This window comes from Psammomys obesus, unplaced genomic scaffold (assembly GCF_907164565.1).
Source record: "Psammomys obesus unplaced genomic scaffold, mPsaObe1.curated_primary_1811, whole genome shotgun sequence".
NCBI lineage: Eukaryota > Metazoa > Chordata > Mammalia > Rodentia > Muridae > Psammomys > Psammomys obesus.
Window position 1 is genome coordinate 2,735,841 of NW_026587032.1, and position 20,959 is coordinate 2,756,799.

The 20,959-nt window shown below is 40.4% G+C and overlaps 2 protein-coding genes across 6 annotated transcripts in view; both read left to right on the forward strand.

Annotated features, from left to right (window-relative positions):
* The window catches only part of Acsl6 (acyl-CoA synthetase long chain family member 6), a 61,859-nt gene extending 57,281 nt beyond the window's left edge, over nt 1-4,578 (forward strand). For all 5 annotated transcript variants that reach the window (XM_055602796.1, XM_055602797.1, XM_055602794.1 and 2 more), the window contains exon 21: nt 956-4,578. In XM_055602796.1, coding sequence (XP_055458771.1) covers nt 956-1,093 — 138 coding nt within the window. In that variant the 3' untranslated portion in view covers nt 1,094-4,578. The remainder of the gene's footprint in view (nt 1-955) is intronic.
* Nucleotides 4,579-9,697: 5,119 nt separating this feature from the next.
* The window catches only part of Meikin (meiotic kinetochore factor), a 43,961-nt gene continuing 32,699 nt past the window's right edge, over nt 9,698-20,959 (forward strand). Inside the window, exons 1-5 of the mRNA XM_055602729.1 lie at nt 9,698-9,803; nt 9,908-10,001; nt 10,805-10,889; nt 12,471-12,528; nt 17,409-17,540. Of these exons, the coding sequence (XP_055458704.1) occupies nt 9,698-9,803; nt 9,908-10,001; nt 10,805-10,889; nt 12,471-12,528; nt 17,409-17,540 (475 nt within the window). The remainder of the gene's footprint in view (nt 9,804-9,907; nt 10,002-10,804; nt 10,890-12,470; nt 12,529-17,408; nt 17,541-20,959) is intronic.

The window sequence follows — 20,959 nt, forward strand, 5'->3', positions numbered from 1 at the left end:
ATTATGTAATAACAAGAAGCACTGAGCTGCCCCTTTGGACATCCTGCTTCTTTTCTGCTCCGTGTTTTGTTCTTGATGACTATGCCCATGGCACCCTCCTCCACCCACTTTCCCCCTTTGCTGCTCCACGATTTATTTGTTTGTTTGTTTATTCATCTATTTATTTAAGGTGGGTCTCAAGAATCCCAAGCTGAACTTGAACTTGATATATAACAAGGGTGACTTTGAACTTCTGGTCTCCCTACCTCTACTTCCTGAATGCTGGTGATTTGCCCCCACACATCTACCTTTCCATTTGTACAAGGAAGGAAAACCCAGTAGACTTCGAGTCTGGCCTGGGGTTTTAGAGCATGTTAGGGGTTCAAAACCATACACTATACACCATAGGGATCACTCCACCTGCTAACAGCCATACCCAGCTTCAACTGTTGCTCATTTTTTTAACACTCACCTGATTGTGAAATCTTCCCTGATTTTACCTCACTCTTACTACCGTAACTTAGGACTGTGTGTGCTCTTCATTCTGTGAAAATCATGTTAAAAATTGTTCAACATCCTTCAGTCTTTTCTGTAAACACCTAATGTACACCATTTATGATGTAGATATTTAAGACTCCATGTATTCTCTTACATTTTTGGTTGTGAGCCTAGCCTTTAATGGCTGAGGCATCTCTCCAGCCTGACTCCTTGTATTCTAAGTGCCTAGCAGAACAAGCAAACTATTCATGTCTGTCAAGTTGCCGGATGAATGAATGAATGAATGAATGAATGGCAAGAGGAAAGGGTGGCTTTTATACATATCAAATGGGCTAAAATGTATTTGAATGTAATATTGACTTAGTATGGTGCTCTTAAGTCAAAATGCCTATTCCTCTATGTCTGTTCACTCTTACCGTGTATGCTTATAAACACTGTGTTTTTCCTGCTAAAGATATATTCTGCATTTGGTTTTTAGGTTAAAGCCATTTACATCCATTGTGACATGTTCTCAGTTCAAAATGGTTTGCTGACACCAACACTAAAGGCTAAGAGACCTGAGCTCAGAGAGTACTTCAAAAAACAAATAGAAGAGCTCTACTCCATCTCCATGTGACGCTCAAGGAGGGCTCTCCTCAGTCTAATGAACTTCGCAGCAATATTATAGTCATTCTTGAAAGAAAGGAATCAGAATGGCACAGCTGAAAAGGAACAAGCACCTGACTTTGTGACTGAGCCTTTCCTGACCTGAGAAGTCTCTAACAATATTTTCTCTACCATCACCAAGTACACTTTATTTTTATTAAATGATATTGTAGAAAGCTGCTAAAAAAAATCTCAAATGGCAATGTAAAAACAAATCAAGACACTTTCTCAAGAACTGTGTACCACTAAAAGTAATATATTCTCAATGTTCACAGAATTCCATTAAACATAAAGGAAAAAATAACTGATATATTGTACTTAATTATTTGTGGAATAATAACCAGATACAGTGAAAGTCTAGGCAATGTGGACTACCTCATTAAATAACTGATTGTCAAAGATCACGGTAGGATCAGACTTAAAGTGTAAAGCAACATGGAGGAAATCATGCCAAAAAAAAAAAAAAAACATGCTGGTTCACATGTGACCTGACCCCACCCTCTAACATGAGCATCCTTGATGATGCAAGAGCCTTCTCACTGGTTTTCGCTTTTATTTATGAAAAGTGGAAATGCAGATGTTCTAAAAACAAACATTTATTTAATAACTCCCACCAGTCTATCAGTACATTTTCTCATTTATCAAGCTCACTGAACTATTCACAATCTATGCACAGAACTGTAGGTAGGAGTTGCTTGGATTTATGGACTTCTTACCAAGCTTAAAAGATGTCTGTTAACTGCATCAAATGGACTCTTGGCAAACACTTAGGGGAAGATACTCAGTGATTTCTCAGGGTTGGCAACAATTCATGTACTTATGTTCCCGGTAGAGTCTTTCCGTTTTCCATTTTCGATATGTCTATGCCAAGTCTGGGGGACCAAATATGGCCAAAATTCTGAAGAAATTTGCTTTCTTCTCATATGGCTATCAAAGCCAATGTGAGAAGGAATAGCTGCTATTTCCAAATAAAATAACTCTTCAATGGCATGGTATGGAAGCACCTCTTCAAATTTTCCCTAGAAAACTATGTGAGTCCAACGTAGAGGAATCCATGCTAACAGTATGATTTCATTCTTAGAATTTCTAGATGCTCCTAATTGACCACAAAACCTTAATTGTATCATATGTTTGGAAGCATCCTGAAGTCACAAATGGCCTCGATACCACGGACAGGGCAGTTCAGGTCAGCACTATCACATGCTCCCTTGAGGAGGGCAAGGCTCCTTAGGGAAGTGTCTCTTCTGTGGGAACAGGACCCTGAAAGTACATGGAGAAATCATGCAGTCCACGTGATCTTTCCAAATACATCTATGGTCAGTGTGGCAGGACAAGAGCTGTTTAGCCCTGGATGGTCCCAACTTGCTTGTCAGTGAATGTTCAGTTAGAACCTGCATCAGCATGCAGGCCCGTGGGTGGTCTCAGCCTGTATGTGAGTGAACACTATCTGTAAGAGCTTGGTATCACTGTGCAGGCCTGTTGGATGCTCTGCACCACTGGCTGCACACGCATTTCAGCTTCGATTGATGTAGTCATTCAGGTAGCTTTGTTCTTGTTGGTTTTGTTTTAAGCACATTCCTTGGGCATCATTTCTTTGAAGACTCACTGTTGCACCTATAAATTTGACTCTGACTAAATGAGTAATCCTTTGCACGTAAATTTCTTTCACAGTGTGGAGAAGCAAAACCAGGGCCTTGCACATGCTAGACAAGTGCTGCACGGCTGATCTCCACTCCCAGCCCTGTGTGTCTTAGATTTTTAAGTACATTTCTGGCTAGACAGATAACACATTCGAGATCACCTTGAAAATCACCTGAAGATCACTGGTTCTCTAGATATTCAACCAACTAAAATTGAAGATCATTACCTGATTTAGATACCCATTTTACTTTAAGAGCAAGGGTTTTACATTTCAGATTTTAAAAGCTGGTTTCCATTGTCCTTCCACTTGACTAAAACCTCATAGTTGACTTTGACTCCAACAGAATTTTGAACAACGCAATTTAAGCAAATGATTTTTAAAAATTATCCTATTCTGTTTATTTCTCACTGTATTTAGGTGTAATTAATTATAGACAATTTGTTTATTTTTGTTTCTCAAAAGATTCTGTGGTTCTGTTGAACTTCCCAGTCTGCGTGGAAACCATTACACTTCATGGGAGAATGCAAATGTGCTTAGAAAGTAAACAGTGGGCCTTAAATGCATCTCATGCCCTCTTTCTCCTCTGTGGAGCACTACTTAATTTTGTAACAAGAAAGAAATGAAACAGCATGTATCAGTGAAAAAAAAAATCCCTCTTGCTTCAGATTTCCCAATCTTATCTCAGGGGATAAAAATAATAATAATAATAAATTTGTGTTTCTCTTTAACCAACATAGGAAAAAGGCTAAGTACTTAAGACTGTCATGATCCAAGTGGCATCATATATTGTTTAAAGCCTAAAAGCCACGGAGACTTGGTTCCTCAATCATAAATATGTTCTCAAATGTTTGGCATCTTTAACTATTTGTCATTCAAATGTGTTACTAATTCTCACATTTTTTTACAAATCAATCCTGATGGAGTAAATGCTGTAAGACAGATCTATACATTTCCCCCACTTGCCACAAAGCATGTCCTTATACATGATAGTGAGGCTTGTTCTTCAGATGGCAGAGAAGATGGGCCAGATGTGGGATTCAGGCCTAGCTCCATGTATTAAGATCTCAAACTCAGAGGTCCAGGGAGTAGCCATATGCTGTCTCGTCACAAGCCTGAAGGGGGGAGGGCAAAAAAAACCTCCACTGAGGGTTTTACAATCAGATAAATTTGAAATCCCACTTAGAATTTGATTGTGTTGCTCTTGAAAAAAAATGATCATTATTTTTTCTGCCATAATAAATTAATTGTTCTTTATTTTTCACATGTATGAAGCACAAGTGTGATACAGTTATTTAAAATACAAAATACTAGAAAATGAATGTAAAGAATGGGAGATTATATTTTTGCATGAAAATAGACTACTTAAAAATTTGCTTAATACCTCAGGACAAAAGAATGAACAATTGTATGTAAATTTGGTAAATTACAAGTTGGCTGTATCTTCTTGATAGTTTTTATTTTAAGAAAGCACTACAATGAGGAGAAAAAAAAAAAAAGGATCCTGATAGTCTTAGGTTCTCTCTTAAGTATGCTACATAACCTTGCCTGTGAATCTACAAATAATCCCATGAGAATGAGATCAGCACCCATCGAGGACCAGTCCCCGAGTGAGCACCTCATTGAGAACATAGTAATGGTTGTCCTGCGGAGGTGATGCATACTTGAAAATGTAAGCAAGCATTTCTAAACCTAGTCCCGAACACCAAGGGTTTTCACGAGGTAATAATGCCATGTAAGAATTCTCCTGACTGCTCATTTTACTTTTCCTTGTTAAATCATTGCGATGATTGCATGGGGAGGGGGAAATGGCTATTTTTGAAGAATTGATTCTACTTTCAATTTTTGAAAATCGAGGAATCAAACTATTACTTTTTGAATATGCATAAATGTATCTTAACTGTAATTATATTTTCATTTGCTTTGTTATAACAGCATGAACATCAAATACAAAATGCACTTAATGAAAACTTTTGTAAAAAAATAAAGGTATTTTTATTTCTCAAAGTTGTTTATAATTTCTTTCCACTTCATGCATTTGCATTGATGTAACTCCCTCATGGGGATGCGTTTAATAATCCTCAGTCATGGTGCATATGGTGAAGGATGAAGCCTTAGCATCAGCTTATCAAGACTACATCCCCTGTAATGGTTCCCAGACTTTAAGTAGTTAGACAGGATTAACTGTTGACAACTTAAGCGCACCCAGAGGCTTACCTTCGTGCAATCCTTTACTGGAACCCCTTCTGTCATCAAATACGCCCTGGGTTTATATAAAGAACAAATAACTGTTCAAATTTTCCATCATGCTGACTGCCTTTAGCATTTCCGCAATGCCTTCTAATCAACTTTAAACTAAAAGACACCGTTTTTAAAATGGTGCGCTCTGCCACATTGACTGTGTGCTGATCCCTGCCTTCAGGAAGTTTATCTGTTCCTCCCCAGTCTCACAGCTATCTGCATAGTTTGAGCCTCCCTCGATGTTGGTTTGAAATAGTGCAGAGCGTTTCTTCATGGTCCCACTCCATTTTCCCAGACTTCAGCCATGGCAACTTTCTAAATTGAAAACCCGAGCCACACCGCTTTCTTCCTCATTGTTTCTTTGGATCCCTCCCATGGTTTCCAGAACAAAGCTCTGACTCCCCGGTTCAGAACACAAAGACTAGCGTGTCTTGTCTTCTCCTGCCACTTCCTCATGGAGCCTTGGCTCCAATCATACCAATTGCTCTCCCTCTGTCTGTATGCCACACCTTTTTTTTTTTTTTTTTTCCCCAACTTCTGCCATTTTTCTTTGAAAAACTCAGCTTCAGGGCTTGGGGAGATAACTCAGTGGTTAAGAGTACTTAGTACTTTTCCAGAGGACTGGGGTTTGGTGTCTAGTACCCACATTGAGGCTTTCAACTCCAGTGTTTACCACTCCAGTTCCAGGGGATCTGATGCCACAGTTCCTGCATGCACATGGTACACAGAAAACTCACCCAGGTACATACATGTGTGTATTTAAAGAAAAGAAAACAAAAAGTGAGTTCCAAGCTTAGAAGCTTTCCAAGTGCTATATTGGTTGATGTTCTCTCGGCTCCATCCCCACTAGGACAGTTGCTTCAGTGCTCAAGAAGTATCTATCAAAGGAAAATCCCCTTGGCCCTCCTTATACGTTTCACTGCCTCGAGACTGCAATGTCTCAAGCTATTTTTATCCATCTTTGTTATTTCTTCCATCGCTGTCATCTAAGCGTGTCTAAACCAACATTCAGTTGGGTCCCTGACACCCATGGATAGCAGTGTAAGCAAAGCTTCGAGGTGGATCACTTTACCAAACACACACACACACACACACACACACACACACACACACACACACACACTGTTCAGTCAGATTGTCTTCGGGTTTCAAGAACCTCAAACCCCGCAGGCTGGTTGTTTAAAAGGCAGGGGAGGGGAGCTTTCTTCGGAAATCTCTTCAACATTTGAAACTTGTTTCCCTATTGAAGCTCATGCCTCAGCGACTGCCTCAAATCTAGTCTAACTCATCGTATGTTGAGCTTGAACACGGCCAGTGGAGTTCTGGGTCTAGAGAGGAGCAGTAAAATGGGCGAGTGGAAAAAGGTTCAAGTTAAGCCTTGTGTGGGAATACTTTCATAGACTATTTGCATTTGGAGATGAAGAAGAAAGATGTCTGAGGTGAGCTATGCCTACCTCACTTTCTTGTGTGGCACTTGTTTCTTTTCCCTTAAAAATTGCTTCATTTCTATTCTATGTATACGGTGTTTTGTCTGCATGTAAGTTTGTGCACCAACTGTGTGCAGTGCCCAAAGAGGTCAAAAGAGGGCGTCACATTCCCCTGAAACTATACTTACAGACCGTGTGCTGGAAATCAAACCCTGATATTCTGGAAGGGCATCCAATGTTCCTAACCACTGAACCATCTCTCTAGTCCTTTTTATAGGCTGGTTCTAGGTGAAGTTGTAAACGGAACACTTCTGTCTCAAGTCTCCTCCCTTCTTTACTGCTAAGGGCTTTGAGCTCCTCTCCTTACTCCTCTTACCTCTTTCCTGTCCCTGTTAGCAGGGATGGAAGCATGACCAGCCTACCAGACAAATGCTAAGGCAGCTATGCCACCTATGACAACCGACTGCCTTCACGAGTTTCCCTAGGACATGGTTTCCTCAGCTGCAGGATGTGTGTTTGAGCTGCCTATGTGCACAGCATGTGGAGGTGAGAGGGTAACTTTAAAAAAAAATTTATTTTGTGTGTATGAATGTACCGAGCTCTGAGTTTGATTTCCACATCACGTATAACTGAGCACTGGGCACGTGCCATTAATTCCAGCACTTAGGAGGTAGAAGCAGAAAGATTAAAAGGTTATGGTCATTCTTGGCTAATTAGCATCTAAATATTCGCCTGGAGTATATGAAACTGTATTTGGGGGGTGGGGTGGGAAGAAGCTTCAGGGAGTTGGGCATGATTGTTCATACCTTGATTCTCAGCACTGAGGAAGTAGAGGCAGGTGGTCTATATACTGAGTTCCAGGTGAGCCTTTGACTACATAGTAAGACATTGTCTCAAACAAACAAACAAACAAACAAACAAACATTTAGGGCACAGGATCACTATTGGGAGCATATCACAAAGGTCCTTGCACCCACAGATCTCCAGAGAAACTAGGAATGTTAAACACACGGGATTGTCTTTCCAGTGGGAAAGCTGGGATTGGAGGTGATTAACAGCCTGGTGGTCTGCTTTAGCTGTTGGGCCAGGCCATATCAAGTTCCTACAACCAAAACCAGAGGTGGCTAATAGCCCAAAATGACCTGTCTCTGTATGACTGAGACCGGGCCAGATCCTTAGGCCGTTAAGAGGATACAGGTAGCTTATCTCTGGAGCCCATCTTCTTGGAAGAAATGACACTCATTCTGAGTTGAGTTTCACTGTGATTTTCCTTCCTCATGCACCAGGGAATATATTACACCAGGAAACTCCCCCCCCCCCAAACTATACATTGGGAATAAAACAGCCACCTGTCTTTAGATTCCCTGATCCAATTTGACAAAGTCACTCTACCCCTTTTTCATTCTTTTTTTTTTTAAATAACATTTTTATTGCTTCTCTGTGACTTTCACATCACTCGCCCCATCACACGCACTCCCCAGCCCTTATGTCTGTTATCAGTTTTGTTTTCACAAAAGTCCCACGAAGCAGTCAGAGGAGCCAGGAGACTCGCTGTATGAGTGAGAAACTGCCTGCTTGCATATTATGGGTATGACTCAGTAAAGAATGTTGGACTGTGATTATTGCTCAGAGCGCAGCAGGAGTGTGAGAACCCTGGCTGAAGGGCACTTCGTCATTTACCGTGTTTCCAGGACACAGTGCCTAAGACGCTCAGACAACGCTAAGTCAGTGACTCAAAGCACCAATACATCTAAGCAGGCAAGATGTCCGTAAAGAGCCCTCTGTTCTTTACAAAGTTATATTCTGATGAGTAATGGGCCACCACAAATGTTCCTATGAGCTGATTTTCAATTGTAGATTTCAGTATAATTTTATTATGAAAATTGTATTCAGGTACATAATACTGGAGTCTCGGGACGAGAGACGACTCAGTCGGTAAAGTGATTTCCACATGAGCATGAGGACCCCGTATCTACTTTTAAAAGCTCACATGGTTATCTCCATGCATGGTCCTTGTTTGGAGTATCAGTCTCAGAAAAGACCCCTGCGCCAGATTTCTTGGTTCTGTTGCTCTCCTTGTGGAGCTCCTGTCCTCTCCAGGTCTTTCATCTCCCCCTTCTTTCATGAGATTCCCTGCACTCTGCCCAACGTTTGACTGAGTCTCAGCATCTACTTTGATCCTAGTAATGGAAACAGGGACTGTCTCTGACATGAACCCAGGGGCTGGCGCTTTGATCACCTCCCCCTGAGAGGGGAGCAGCCTTACCAAGCAGAGGAAGACAGTGCAGCCAGTCCTGATGAGACCTGATGACTAGGGTCAGATGGAAGGGGAGGAGGACCTCCCCTATCAGTGGACTGGGGAAGGGGCATAGGAGAAAAGGGAGAGAGCAATGGGGTTGGGAGGGGAGAAGGGAAGGATCTACAGGTGGGATATAAAGTGAATAAACTGTAATTAAAAAACAAAAACAAAAAACAAAAAATCCTCACACGGAGCTGGTGTGGTGTTGCCGGCCTTTAATCTCAGCACTCAGGGAGGCAGAAGCAGGCGGATCTCGTTGTGAGTTCGAGGCCAGGTTGGACTACAAAACAAATCCAGGACAGCCAAGGCTACACAGAGAAACCTAAGGAAGAAAATAACAAAACCCACCAACCAACCAACCAAACAAACAAAAGCATTGAAGTGTGTTTCTGTAAGCATCATGCTAGAGAGGCAGAGACAAGAAGCCTGGAGTGCGCCAGCCAGGTAACCTAGCCACATCAGTGAGCTCCGAGTTCACTAACAGACTGCATCTCGAAACAAAACAGACAGAAACAGCTGGAGGTCAAGAAAGTCTAGTGGTGTTGGGCGCTGGCCTCCACACATACACATGCATAACTTGTTTGCATACGCACACGCACAATGTTGGTGTCACAGAAAACCTTCGCTCTCTTCCTAACACACAGCGCTGTCAAATGCTGCTTTCTTCTTTTTTCTTTTTTTTTTTCTCCTAGAATAAAAAGATGATTGCCGCCTGCTCAATACGTTTATCGGGTGGAGGCATCTCTAAGAAATCTGCTGGTTGTCTTCAGTAAGTCACAGAGCCGAGGCCCCGCTTGTCCGCAATGGGGCGTGGCCAAAGCAGGCCACCATCTTCCCAGAAGCCCTCGCGCCTATAAAAAGCGGGACTGAGGGCGCCACAGCAGGCGTCGGTCTGTGAGTGGCCGGTTCCTCAGGAGGGCGATGGATAAGATGGGGCATGCAGGGCCCTCGGGCTGTGGTGGGATGCTCATGTGGCCTCAACGGGTGTATAGCCGTAAGAAGAGGGCTGGTGAGAGGCTTAACCTCACCCCGAAGCCTGATCTAGCCCTCCCTGCGAAGACAGAGGCCCTGCCAGGTCGACGCTCAGCAGGTCTGGGTGGCGGGTGGGCCTCGACAGGGGCTGAGGTGGGGGAGCGGGGGGCACGAGTAGGCCCTCTGAAACCAGGCACCCTCTCACAGGTCTGAAGGAAAAGGGCAAAGAGCAGGGATTGCGGAAGATTACAGAGAAAGAGGAATGGAGCAGGCCCAGAGCTAGCAGCCTGCAGCTGCCAAGGTGGGTAAGCCCAGGGCAACAACTCTGAGCAACTTGGCTTTCTCAACAAGTTTTAAGTTTTGTTTCTGCTTAGTAACCTCTCATTCGAGGTATCAAAGGAGAAAATGAAACACAAACCCAGAAATATGGGGGACACACACACACATTTATTCTAGTATATGTCTTTTTCTCACATATCTGTGTGTCATGTTATATACACATATACAGATAACGCATACCTGTGTTGTGTGTGTGTGTGTGTGTGTGTGTGTGTGTGTATATATATATATATTTATGAATCACAGGACCTCATATAGACCAGGCTGGCCTCAAATTCCCTATGCAGTGGAGGCTGACATTAATAGATTTTCATGCCTTCACTTCCAATCTGGGATTACAGACTTGTGCTAATAGGCTTGGATTTAAGGCACTCTACCAACTGAGCTAGTCCTCGGCCAGCCAGATTCATTTTATTAGTGAAAGGCTTGCCAAGTTAACTAAAAATGAGGCAGCACCTCTAAGGAAGCGTTTGTAATAGTATCATTTGGCTTTTGATGCAAATCTTGAAGTCACTTCTCCAAGATTCCCTTAAGGTAACTTTCAGATTTTTCAAGACAGGGTTTCTCTGTGTGGCCCTGACTATCCTGGAATTCACTTTGTAGGCCAGGCTGGCCTTGAACTCACAGAGATCTGCCTGCCTCTGCCTCCTGAGTGCTGAGATTAAAGGTGTGTGCCACCACTCCTGGCAAACTTTCAGATTGTAAGCTACAAAAAAGACAGTCAAATCCAGATGGTGTAAACTGAATTGTTTTGTTTGTTTGCAGTCGGGTAAGTGTTACCGGAGGGGAAAGCCTGCAAGAAAACAGCCCTGGCAAAGAGACCCCAGATGAAAAGATAACCCCACTGAGTGTATGTATGTTTCTCCTATGCTTCTTACATACACTTAGGGTAGAGACAGGCAGTAGCTATGCACCTCCAGATAAAAGAATAAAGTTCTCTTTGTTAATGGCTAGTATTCTTATTGCATTAGTGTGTGTGTGTGTGTGTGTGTGTGTGTGTGTGTGTGTGTGTGTCTTTACCTAGGGAGCCCTTGAGTTTCTTATTCAAGTAAGAAGGTTCATAATTACACATTTCCATCTTTTTCACATCTTTTAGTTAGTATTGAGGAAATGTTACAGGTTAATGTTCTGTTTGGCGGTTTCAAAATCTTAATATTTTGATGCCGCTTTCCCATTTTCCAATTGACTTTGCCCATTAGCAATTAGAAACATGATTGATCAATAAGAGTTCTATATGCTACAGAGCATTCTAGTAATTCTCTTATTGGAGTCTGTAACTTTTGAGACAGGCTCTCTCTGGCTAGTCTTAAACTCAGAATCCTTCTGTCTCAGCCTACCAATTCTGTGTTTAGGAAATGTACATTGTTAAAAAGATTTTTGCATTATGTTTTAATAGTATATGGTGAAGTATTCTGTATAAATGAAATGAGTATTCAAAATAGTATATAAAATTTGTTTCAAATTGCTGTGTATTTCTTTCTGTTGCCTTTTCCCTGTACTTTAAAAACATTTTACAACTTATATATTACATTGTTGTTAAAGTCTTTAAAGTATTTATATTTTAGTGTCTTCATAGTAGTTTAATCTAACATCTACCAAAGTACATATGACTATTTTCTGGAGATTGAGAGACTGAGTTTCCAAGGTTTTTACTTTTGTAGGCATCGATAGACTTACTTCTACAGAACTGTGTGCGTCACAGATTATACTCTAAGACAAATACTTTGCAGTAGGCCAAAGGGTAGATGTGCTTGGCATTCTGTGATTCCTGTTGGCAAACTGGTACACTCTTACTCAAAATGATGGTAGATGAAAAGCAGTGTGGTATTTTATTTTCCATTTCTTTGAGCACTAATGAAGCCAGTACTTTTTTCTCAGTATTGCCCATTTGTATTTCTTCTGTTTTTAAGTATCTGTTCATTACATATTGAAGATAGTTTTACACACATAGCAAATATTTTCATTGACTTGTGAGTCTTTAATGGTATTATTTTGGATGTATTTCTCTCTCTGTCTCTTTTTTTTAAGGTGGGGAAAAGCCCTTTCTTCCTTCCTTCTTTCCTTCCTTCCTTCCTTCCTTCCTTCCTTCCTTCCTTCTTTTCTTCCTTCCTTCCTAGGTGATCAGAAAAATATTCACCTTTAGCTCTGTAGTGATATTACACAACTTTAATCTCAGCACTAGGAAGGCAGGGGCAGGTGGATCTCTTTGAGTTCAAGGCCAGCCTGGTCTACAAACTTATTTCCAGGACATTATTTTTAGATTTAATATCAAATAGCAGATTATCTGTGATCAATATTCAGAAATAATCTATCTATAAAATTAACATACAAAGTTGACATTCATTTTTCAAACCAAATTAAATGTTAAAAAAATCAAATTAAAATATCTAATAATTTGTACTGTATCTTTAATTATTATTCTACATAGGAGTCAGTGACTAATGACTACAAGACTGACAGTTGTTCATCAAGTAGTGAACTGGTTTCAGGTAAGACTAACAGATAACAGCCTTTCGTCTCTCCTTCAAACATGTGCACTCATTTGTATCTCTTGACTTCTCATTTCAGTAGAAGAGAAGCTGTCTTTCTTCTAGTCTGACATGAGCCCTTCTGAGTGTGCTCTAGACCTCTTTCTCAGTGTCTCCATGTTCACACCAGTCAATGTAAATTATAGTTGTGACTTTATAAAAGAGAATGACTTGAATGTAATTAATTACGCTTAGCTAGAAATATTAGGCAATGCTCCCATGTAAGGATGGCAGCCAAATTGAGATCTGAAGGTGAGTAAAAATCAGCTGTGCCAAAAGATAGTAAAGAGAAATCCACGCAGAGGAAACAGATGTGCAAAGATCTTACTGCAGGTCTTGCTGGTAGCCAGTGCTGGAGGAGGCATGGAAGGAAAGACTGGACACCAGGACCTGGACAGGTAAGCCCTGGCAGGAGGCAGGTAGAGCTGACAGAGGCAGGAATCATCACCCTGCGACTCAGGGCTGCATCATGCCTTGAGGAATGGACCTGCTAGTGTGGAACCAAGCTTTGGCCCAGGACGACACAAAAATGCAGTGGTGCCTCCTCCTGACGCATTTTAGTGCATCTTGATCTGAGATGAGAGAGTATAAGAGAAAATCTGAAGTTTTGCTTCATGAACCCTTTTGAAAACTATCAAGCTTGACAGCAGATTCCGTGGAAACTGGGTTTGTAGATTTTCAAGACAGTTGTAGTCACCATATAACTTGTTGGATCTTGTTTATACACTGGTCGTTGGTTTCAAAGATGAGAACACTGTTGATTTTAAATACTTGGCTTTTGAGAGAATACGCTGGTGTAAATGAAGATGACTGTCCTAGTTAGGGTTGCTGTTGTGATGGAACACCATGACCAAAGCAAGCTGGAGACAAAAGGGTTTATTAGGCTTATGTGTCCACATCCCTGTTCATCATTGAAAGAAGTCAGGACAGGAACTCAAGCTGGAGGCCTCTCTTTATGCAGAGGCCATGAAGGGGTGCTGCTTACTGGCTTACTCCCCATGGTTTGCTCAGCCTATTTTCTTATAAGACCCAGGGTCACCAGTCCAGGGCTAGCACCACCCACAAATGGACTAGGTCCTCCTACATCAATCACTAATGAAAATACCCTACAGGTTTGCCTACCGCCTGATCTTATGGGGCATTTTCTCAATTGAGGCTCCCTTTTCTCTGATGACTTTAGCTTGATCTCATCTATTGGTGATGCTCTTCACTGTGTTTTTAATTTAATGAATATTTAACTCTTCAACATTTCTGTTTTGTTCTTCAGAATTTCGGTTTGTTTTGTTTTGTTTTGTTTTGTTTTTTTGCCGAGTTTCTCCTTGATGTTACTGAATTTCTCATCCGCATTGCTGGCTTTCTTTAGCTAGGCACTGACTTGATTTCCTTGCTTCATTCATCTACTTGTTTAAATAGTCTTTGCATGTGTTAAACAATTTACACATTGGGCTTTTGAGTTATTTGTTTAGCATTCTACCTAGTTCACTAGCTTTGGTGTCAGTTATTGGAGAATTCTGAGCTTTGGCAGTGTTGTATTGGCTTGTTAACTTTGTATGCGTTTCTATGTTGTTTGTGTATCTGATGCAACTGACGAGTCTTTCCAGTGCTTTTTTTTTTTTTTCCATAGTCATTGTTCTTTTTCCTGAGGCTCTTTTTGTGGGTAGTGTTTTCTTGGGTTCACAAGATTCTCCACTCACTATCATTGAAGGAGGAAAAACAGACAACTGTAACAGAAAAAATGATTTGACAACAAACCAGATATTAAAATGCAATAAAAATAGACAATTGGGTACTTTGTGTACCTTCTCATCAAGAAGCTAAAAGACTGATAGAATAAGCAAGTAATTTGAAGATTTTTTTTTAAAGATTTGTTTATTATGTATACAATGTTCTGTCTGTATGTATACCTGCACACCAGAAGAGGGCACCAGATCTCATTATAGATGGTTGTGAGCCATCATGTAGTTGCTGGGAATTGAACTCAGGACATCTGGAAGAACAGCCAGTATTCTTTTTTTTCTGTTTCATATTCTTTTTTGTTTTGTTTTTGTTTTTATTAATTACACTTTATTCACTTTGTATTCCCCCCTGTGGTTCCCTCCCCCTTCTCATCCCAATCTCTCCCTTCCTCCCCCCTCTGCACACATGCCCCTCCCCAAGTCCACTGATAGGGGAGGTCTTCTTTTCCTTCCTTCTGATCCTAGTCTATTAGGTCTCATCAGGAGTGGCTGCATTGTCTTCTTCTGTGGCCTGGTAAGGCTGCACCCTCCTCAGGGGGAGGTGATTAAAGAGCAGGACAATCAGTTCAGGTCAGAGACAGTCCTTGTTCCTATTACTATGGAACCCACTTGGACACTGAACTGCCATGGGCTACATCTGTGCAGGGGTCCTAGGTTATCTCCATGCATGGTCCTTGGTTAGAGTATCACTCTCAGGAAAGACCCCTGTGCTCAGATTTTTTTGGTTCTGTTGCTCTCCTTGTGGAGTTCCTGTCATCTCCAGATCTTACTGTTTCCCACTTCTTTCCTAAGATTCCCTGCACTCTGCCCAAAGGTTGGCCATAAGTCTTAGTTAGCATCTGCTTTGATAGTCTGCAGGGAAGAGCCTTTCAGAGGTCCTCTGTGGCAGGCTCCTGACTTGTTCCCTCTTTTCTCCTTCTTCTGATGTCTAACCTCTTTGCCTTTCTGGATAGGGATTGAGCATTTTAGCAAGAGTCCTCCCTCTTGATTAGTTTCTTTAGATGTACAGATTTTAGTAGGTTTATCCTATACTATATGTCTATATGAGTGAGTATATACTGTGTCTTTCTGCTTCTGAGATAGCTCACTCAGGATGATTTTTTTCCAGTTCCCACCATTTACCTGCAAATTTCATATCCTTGTGTTTTATTTCTGAGTAATATTCCATTGTGTAGATGTACCACAATTTCTGTATCTCTTCCTCCACTGAGGGACATCTGGGTTGTTTCCAGGTTCTGGCTATTACAAATAAAGCTGCTACAAACAAGGTTGAGCGAATGTCCTTTTTGTGTACTTGAGCCTCTTCTGGGTATATGCCTAGGAGTGGTATAGCTGGATCTTGAGGAAGCATTATTCCTAGTTGTCTGAAGAAGTGCCAGATTGATTTCCAGAGTCAGCCAGTATTCTTAACCTCTGAGCCATCACTCCAGCCTCCAACTTGAAGTTTATTAATGTTAAAAATATTAATAATGAAAAGTACAAAGAAGCCAGGCATGTTAGATTTAGTCCACCACCTTTAATCCCAAAACTCAGAAGGCAGAAGTGGGAGGATCTTTGTAAGTTTCAGGCCAGTCTAGTCTACATAGTGAGGTCCATAGCAGGCTGCATAGTAAGTTTCTGTCTCAAACAAACAAACAAACAAACAAATAGGAAGTGGGAAAGGGAAACATAGTAGGAACGAGGACAGGTAATTGGATATTATCAGAGCTTAGGCTTCTTTCCACCAGTGTTCTATATGTAGTCTTTGCCTAAGTACACATGTGTCCCCAAGTTTGTATCCGGTCAGCTCCCTGTGTTCACGTGGTTCTCAGGGTAGTGGGGGGTGTGTGTGTGTGTGTGTGTGTAATAGTGCTAAATTGTTCTGTTGTTCCTGGTAGAAGAGTTGGAGTTTCTCTAAGGATTGGCTTTCTCTGTAGTCTCAGTCCAGGTAAAGACGTGTCTGAGTCCTTAACCAGCACTGATTCCCACACAGTGTATAGCTCTTCCATTTATAATGCTGTTTTTGCATGTCTTTCCCCCATATCTCTTTTATACTTTTTATTTTAAGGAAATGTCTCGCTAAGTTTCCCAGGCTGGCCTTAAATTCATTCTACGGCACAGATAGATTTCCCTGCCTCAGTCTTCTGAGTAGTTAGGGCTACATGCCTACCTTAAAGTTAGTTTCTCAGCGCATGGTATAAATATAAAGGTTTTTTTAAAATTTATATTTATGTGTCTGTATTGTATTGTATTTATGTGTCTGCATGTATGTATATGTACCACCTGTATGCCTGGTGCCCAAAGAGGCCGGGAGAATGCCTTAGATCCCCTGGAAATGGAGAAATGGAATTCCAGACTTTTTTTAGGTTGCTATACAGGTGCTAGGAACCAAATCCAGGTTCTCTGCAAGAAAAAAAAAAGTATTTTAAACTGCTGATCCACCTCTTCAGTTCAATTTTTTTCCTTTGGGTTTTGTTATTGGGGATGAAGGGTTTGTGACAGGGATTGAACCTAGGCTTTTGCACAGGCTAGGCAAGTATTCTACTGCAAAGTCACATACCCAAACACACTCAAACTACGTTCAGAGTGATTCTAACACAATTTGTTTAAAAGACAATCTTCTCTTCATTAAATTGCTTACATGTCTTTATAAAGCTGGTTTTGCACGTATGTGTGAGTTTATTTCTGGGATGTCTGTTCAGTCTTTTGCCTGTGTTTTTCATTCTGTGTTTTGTTTTGTTTTTATTTTTATTTTTTGTCTGTGATTGTTTTTTAGATGGAATAACTGGATTCATCCTTTTTTTCTTCTTACCTAGTAAATTGCTTATATATAGAATTGAGTTTTTTGGGCTAGGATTGCAGCTGAAATGAATAAGGAGTAGGCCATAAAAGCAAAACTTGGGGAAACAGTCAAAAAGGATTATAATGCATTTATTAATATCAAAGCATCTATTTGTCTAAGATTCAAATCCAAATTATTGATGATATTATGACTGTAATTGTGTGTGAAGTCGGTGTTCCATTCTTGGAATAGCTACATGTGCACATCTACAGATGTACGTTCTTGGGATTTCAATTCTGTTCTCTATTCAGTTCAACATTCTTTTGTTTCACTTTGCTTTCCAGGACTAACTCTGGAGCCGGATGCTTCCAGTTGTCTCTTGAGTTGTTCAGACACAGAGTCATTCACAAAGAGCACTGATGAGAGTGTTGGCAGCTACCCATCTCCTGAGCTGCTCAGAGGGTCAGACTGTTTGGGTGAGAGTATAATTTCCTTCTTCACTGGATCTACTGTAAAACTGTGTCTTTGTCTATAAACCTTTCAGAGAATACATTTTCACACAGAGAAGACACGTGTATCAGTTCTCTAAACATATATGCAGTCTTGGTGTACTTCTGTTTGTTTTCTTTTACTTCCTGTAGTTTTTCTGCTTTTCAGTTCATAGGAGATGTTAAATTGGCCAAGTCCCTGCTTGAATTTTCTTCACAGTTATTTACATTTTTACTTATTACAAATGGAGCCTTTGATTGATGCTGGAAGACATCATAGGCTTCTCTCTACAGCTTCCGGCAACAACAGGAAGTACCTTTTTCTTTTCAATAACAAACTCATAAAGACATAGGGAATTAAAAAGAAGAAAGCATGAACCCTAAGCCAAGCACAAAAAGACAAGTATATTTTCTCTCATATGTTGAAACAAAATATTAAAGTGACTTGAAAGAATAAGAGAAGACTCTAGAGCAAGGGAGGCCTAGTGAAGGAGGGAGAGAGGGAAGGGAAAATAACTAGAAGGGAGGGAAGCATGATGGCAGCTCAACACGTGCAAGTATGAACGTGTCACAGTGAGACCATTAGTTTGTACAGTTACACATACGTTGATATAATTTTTTAAATGGAATATATGGTGACTGTTTCTTTTTACTCAGAGGGAACCTCTTTAGAGACAGGACCTTGCTGTGTGGCCGAGGCTGGCCTTAAACTGAACTTGAATTCACCTGTCTTGACATTCCAGATGCTGGGATTCTCTGAAGACTTGCCTTTTGGGATGCTTTCAGTCAGAGAGATTATAGATTAGATGACTTAGGATCTGTTAATAACAGATGCAGTGAAATTTTGATATGTTGATCTAAATTACTCAATCCTCTGTGGTAGTTTTCTATTCTTTGGCTTTGGATGAGCTGTGTGTCTTGCTTTGGGTAACAGGTTATCAGTGAACAAACATAAGGAAGGATTGGAAATATGATTAATTGTGCTTTTATAGTCATGAAAACATATATCTGAATAATTTATGTTAGTGCTCTAGGATCCAAGAATGATAGGTAAAAATAAAATCAACTGTAGGTAACTTGAAAACTACACAGAGCTGTTTCCATTGGTTTTCAGATCTGTCCTCTAGAGCAGAACTACCCAATCTAACCATTACACATAATAGAAAGTACATATGACAAACTTATAATTGATGTCATGTTCAATGGAAGAAAAAAACTTAATGTCCACTAATCAAGAATGGGACAGTGTCCAGTTTCTTCACTCCTATTATATATATTGCTTGAAATCCTAGCTAGAGAAGTATACAAGAAAATAAAATAAATGGAATATAACTAGAGAAGGAAGAAATCCAATTATCCTCATTTGCAGATGATATGGTTCCATAGGTAAAAGACCCTAAAAATTCTGCTAGAAAATTCTTAGAGCTGATAAACATTTTCAGTAAAGTGCCAGGATACAAAATTAACATTAAAAATACCTCAGTTATCTCGCCATATACCAAAGACAAACATACTGAGAAAGAAATCCAGGAAGAAATCCCATTCCCACTATCTGTCCTAAAAATAAAATGCCTTGGGATAAACCTAACCAAGAAAATGAAAGACCTTTACAATGAAAACATTAATACACTGGAAAAAGAAACTAAGGAAGTCACCAGAAGGTAAGACCTCTCATGTCTATGGATTGGAAGAATTAATATTTTTTAAGTGTTCATCTTATCAAAAGCAGTATGAAGATTCATTGCAACACCAATCAAAATTCCAATTCCATTATTCCCAGAAATAGAAAAGATAATTGTGTGTGTGTGTGCGTGTGTGTGTGTGTGTGTGTGTGTGTGTGTGTGTGTGTGTGATTGTTTCCTCAGCCACTCTGCATCTTATCTTTTTAGATAGGTATCACACTGAAGCTGGAGATCACCAGTTTATTAGGCTGGCTGGCCAGCAAGCACCAGGGTTCTTCCTGTTTCTACCTCCACAGCACTGGAATTGGAGGTATCATGCTGCCATGCCCAGCTTTTTATGTGGAAGCTGGGATCAAAATCAGGTCCTCAGCAAGCACTTTACCAACTAAGCCATCTCCCCAGCCTCACAACAAAACAATCTTAAAACTGTAGGGAGCACAAAAGACCCCAGATAGTCAAAGCAATCCTGGACAAGGAGATTTAAAGTTTTAAACTACAGAACCATGATAATGAAAACAGCATGATTCTGGCACTTTTAACAGACACATAGACCATAAAACTAGCCAACATAATTTACCCTTTATCAGCCTAATAACACACAAAATCATCACTATTCAACTAGAACCTTTCCTGTCTCATATATACCCACGATAATGTGCTAATATCACAATACAAAACATTTTAACTTTTAGATGTCCCAGTCTTTAAGAACTCAAATATGGGGCAGGAGAGATGGCTCAGAAGTTAAGAGCACTGTCTGCTCTTCCAGAGGTCCTGAGTTCAATTCCCAGCAACCACATGGTAGCTCACAACCATCTATAAGATCTGGTGCCCTCTCCTGTCATGCAGATATACATGCAAAATAGAGCACTCATATATAAAATAAAGAAATAAAAAAAATTCAAATATGTTAAAGGTTCAGTACATAGTGGTACACACCTTTAATCCTAGCACTCAGGAGGCAGAGGTAAATGGATCTCTGTTAGTTTGGGGCCAGCCTGGTGGTGTACATAGCAAGTTTCAGGACAGCCATAAGAGACACCATGTCAAAACAAAAGTAAAAATAAATTTTAAAAAATCTCTTTAAAATATCCAAAGTCTTTTTCAAAAACTTAGAGCTTTTCTAAAATATCTGCAGTCTCTCTAAACTATTCAAAGTTGCTCAAAAATTCTAAAGTCTCTCTAAAATTTGAAAGTCTAGCGGTAGGCTTCTGTGGAAAAAAATACATACTTTCTTACTCCAAGAGGGAAGAATCAGGGTACAATCAAAATAAAATCAAAATTTAGCAGTGAGAAAAGTACTTGATATCTGGGTCTTACTCATAATCCTCTGGTCTCCATAGGACCAACAAAGCACCCAGTTTGTCTTGCAGCCTCAGGCCAGCTCTACTTCACAGCTTCTCTTGTCCTTGTTTGTCATCCCATGGTACTGGCACCTCCAAAATGCTAAGGTCTCTGCTGCAACTTGGCTGCAGCTTCACCAGTAGCCTTTCCTGGCTTCTCTTCAGACACTCAGATCCTGCTATGTTTAAGATTAAATAGATGAAACACATTAAAAAAAAACTAAAAAACTAAACCATTTGAGGAGATAGAGAGACATTGATTCAGGAAAGCCAAAAGATTGCCATGGCATACCAGAAGAATAAGATTTGTGTAGTATTTTATCATTATGATGGCTACATTGAACATCTAATATGTCTGGAGATAGATCTCAATGGTAGAATG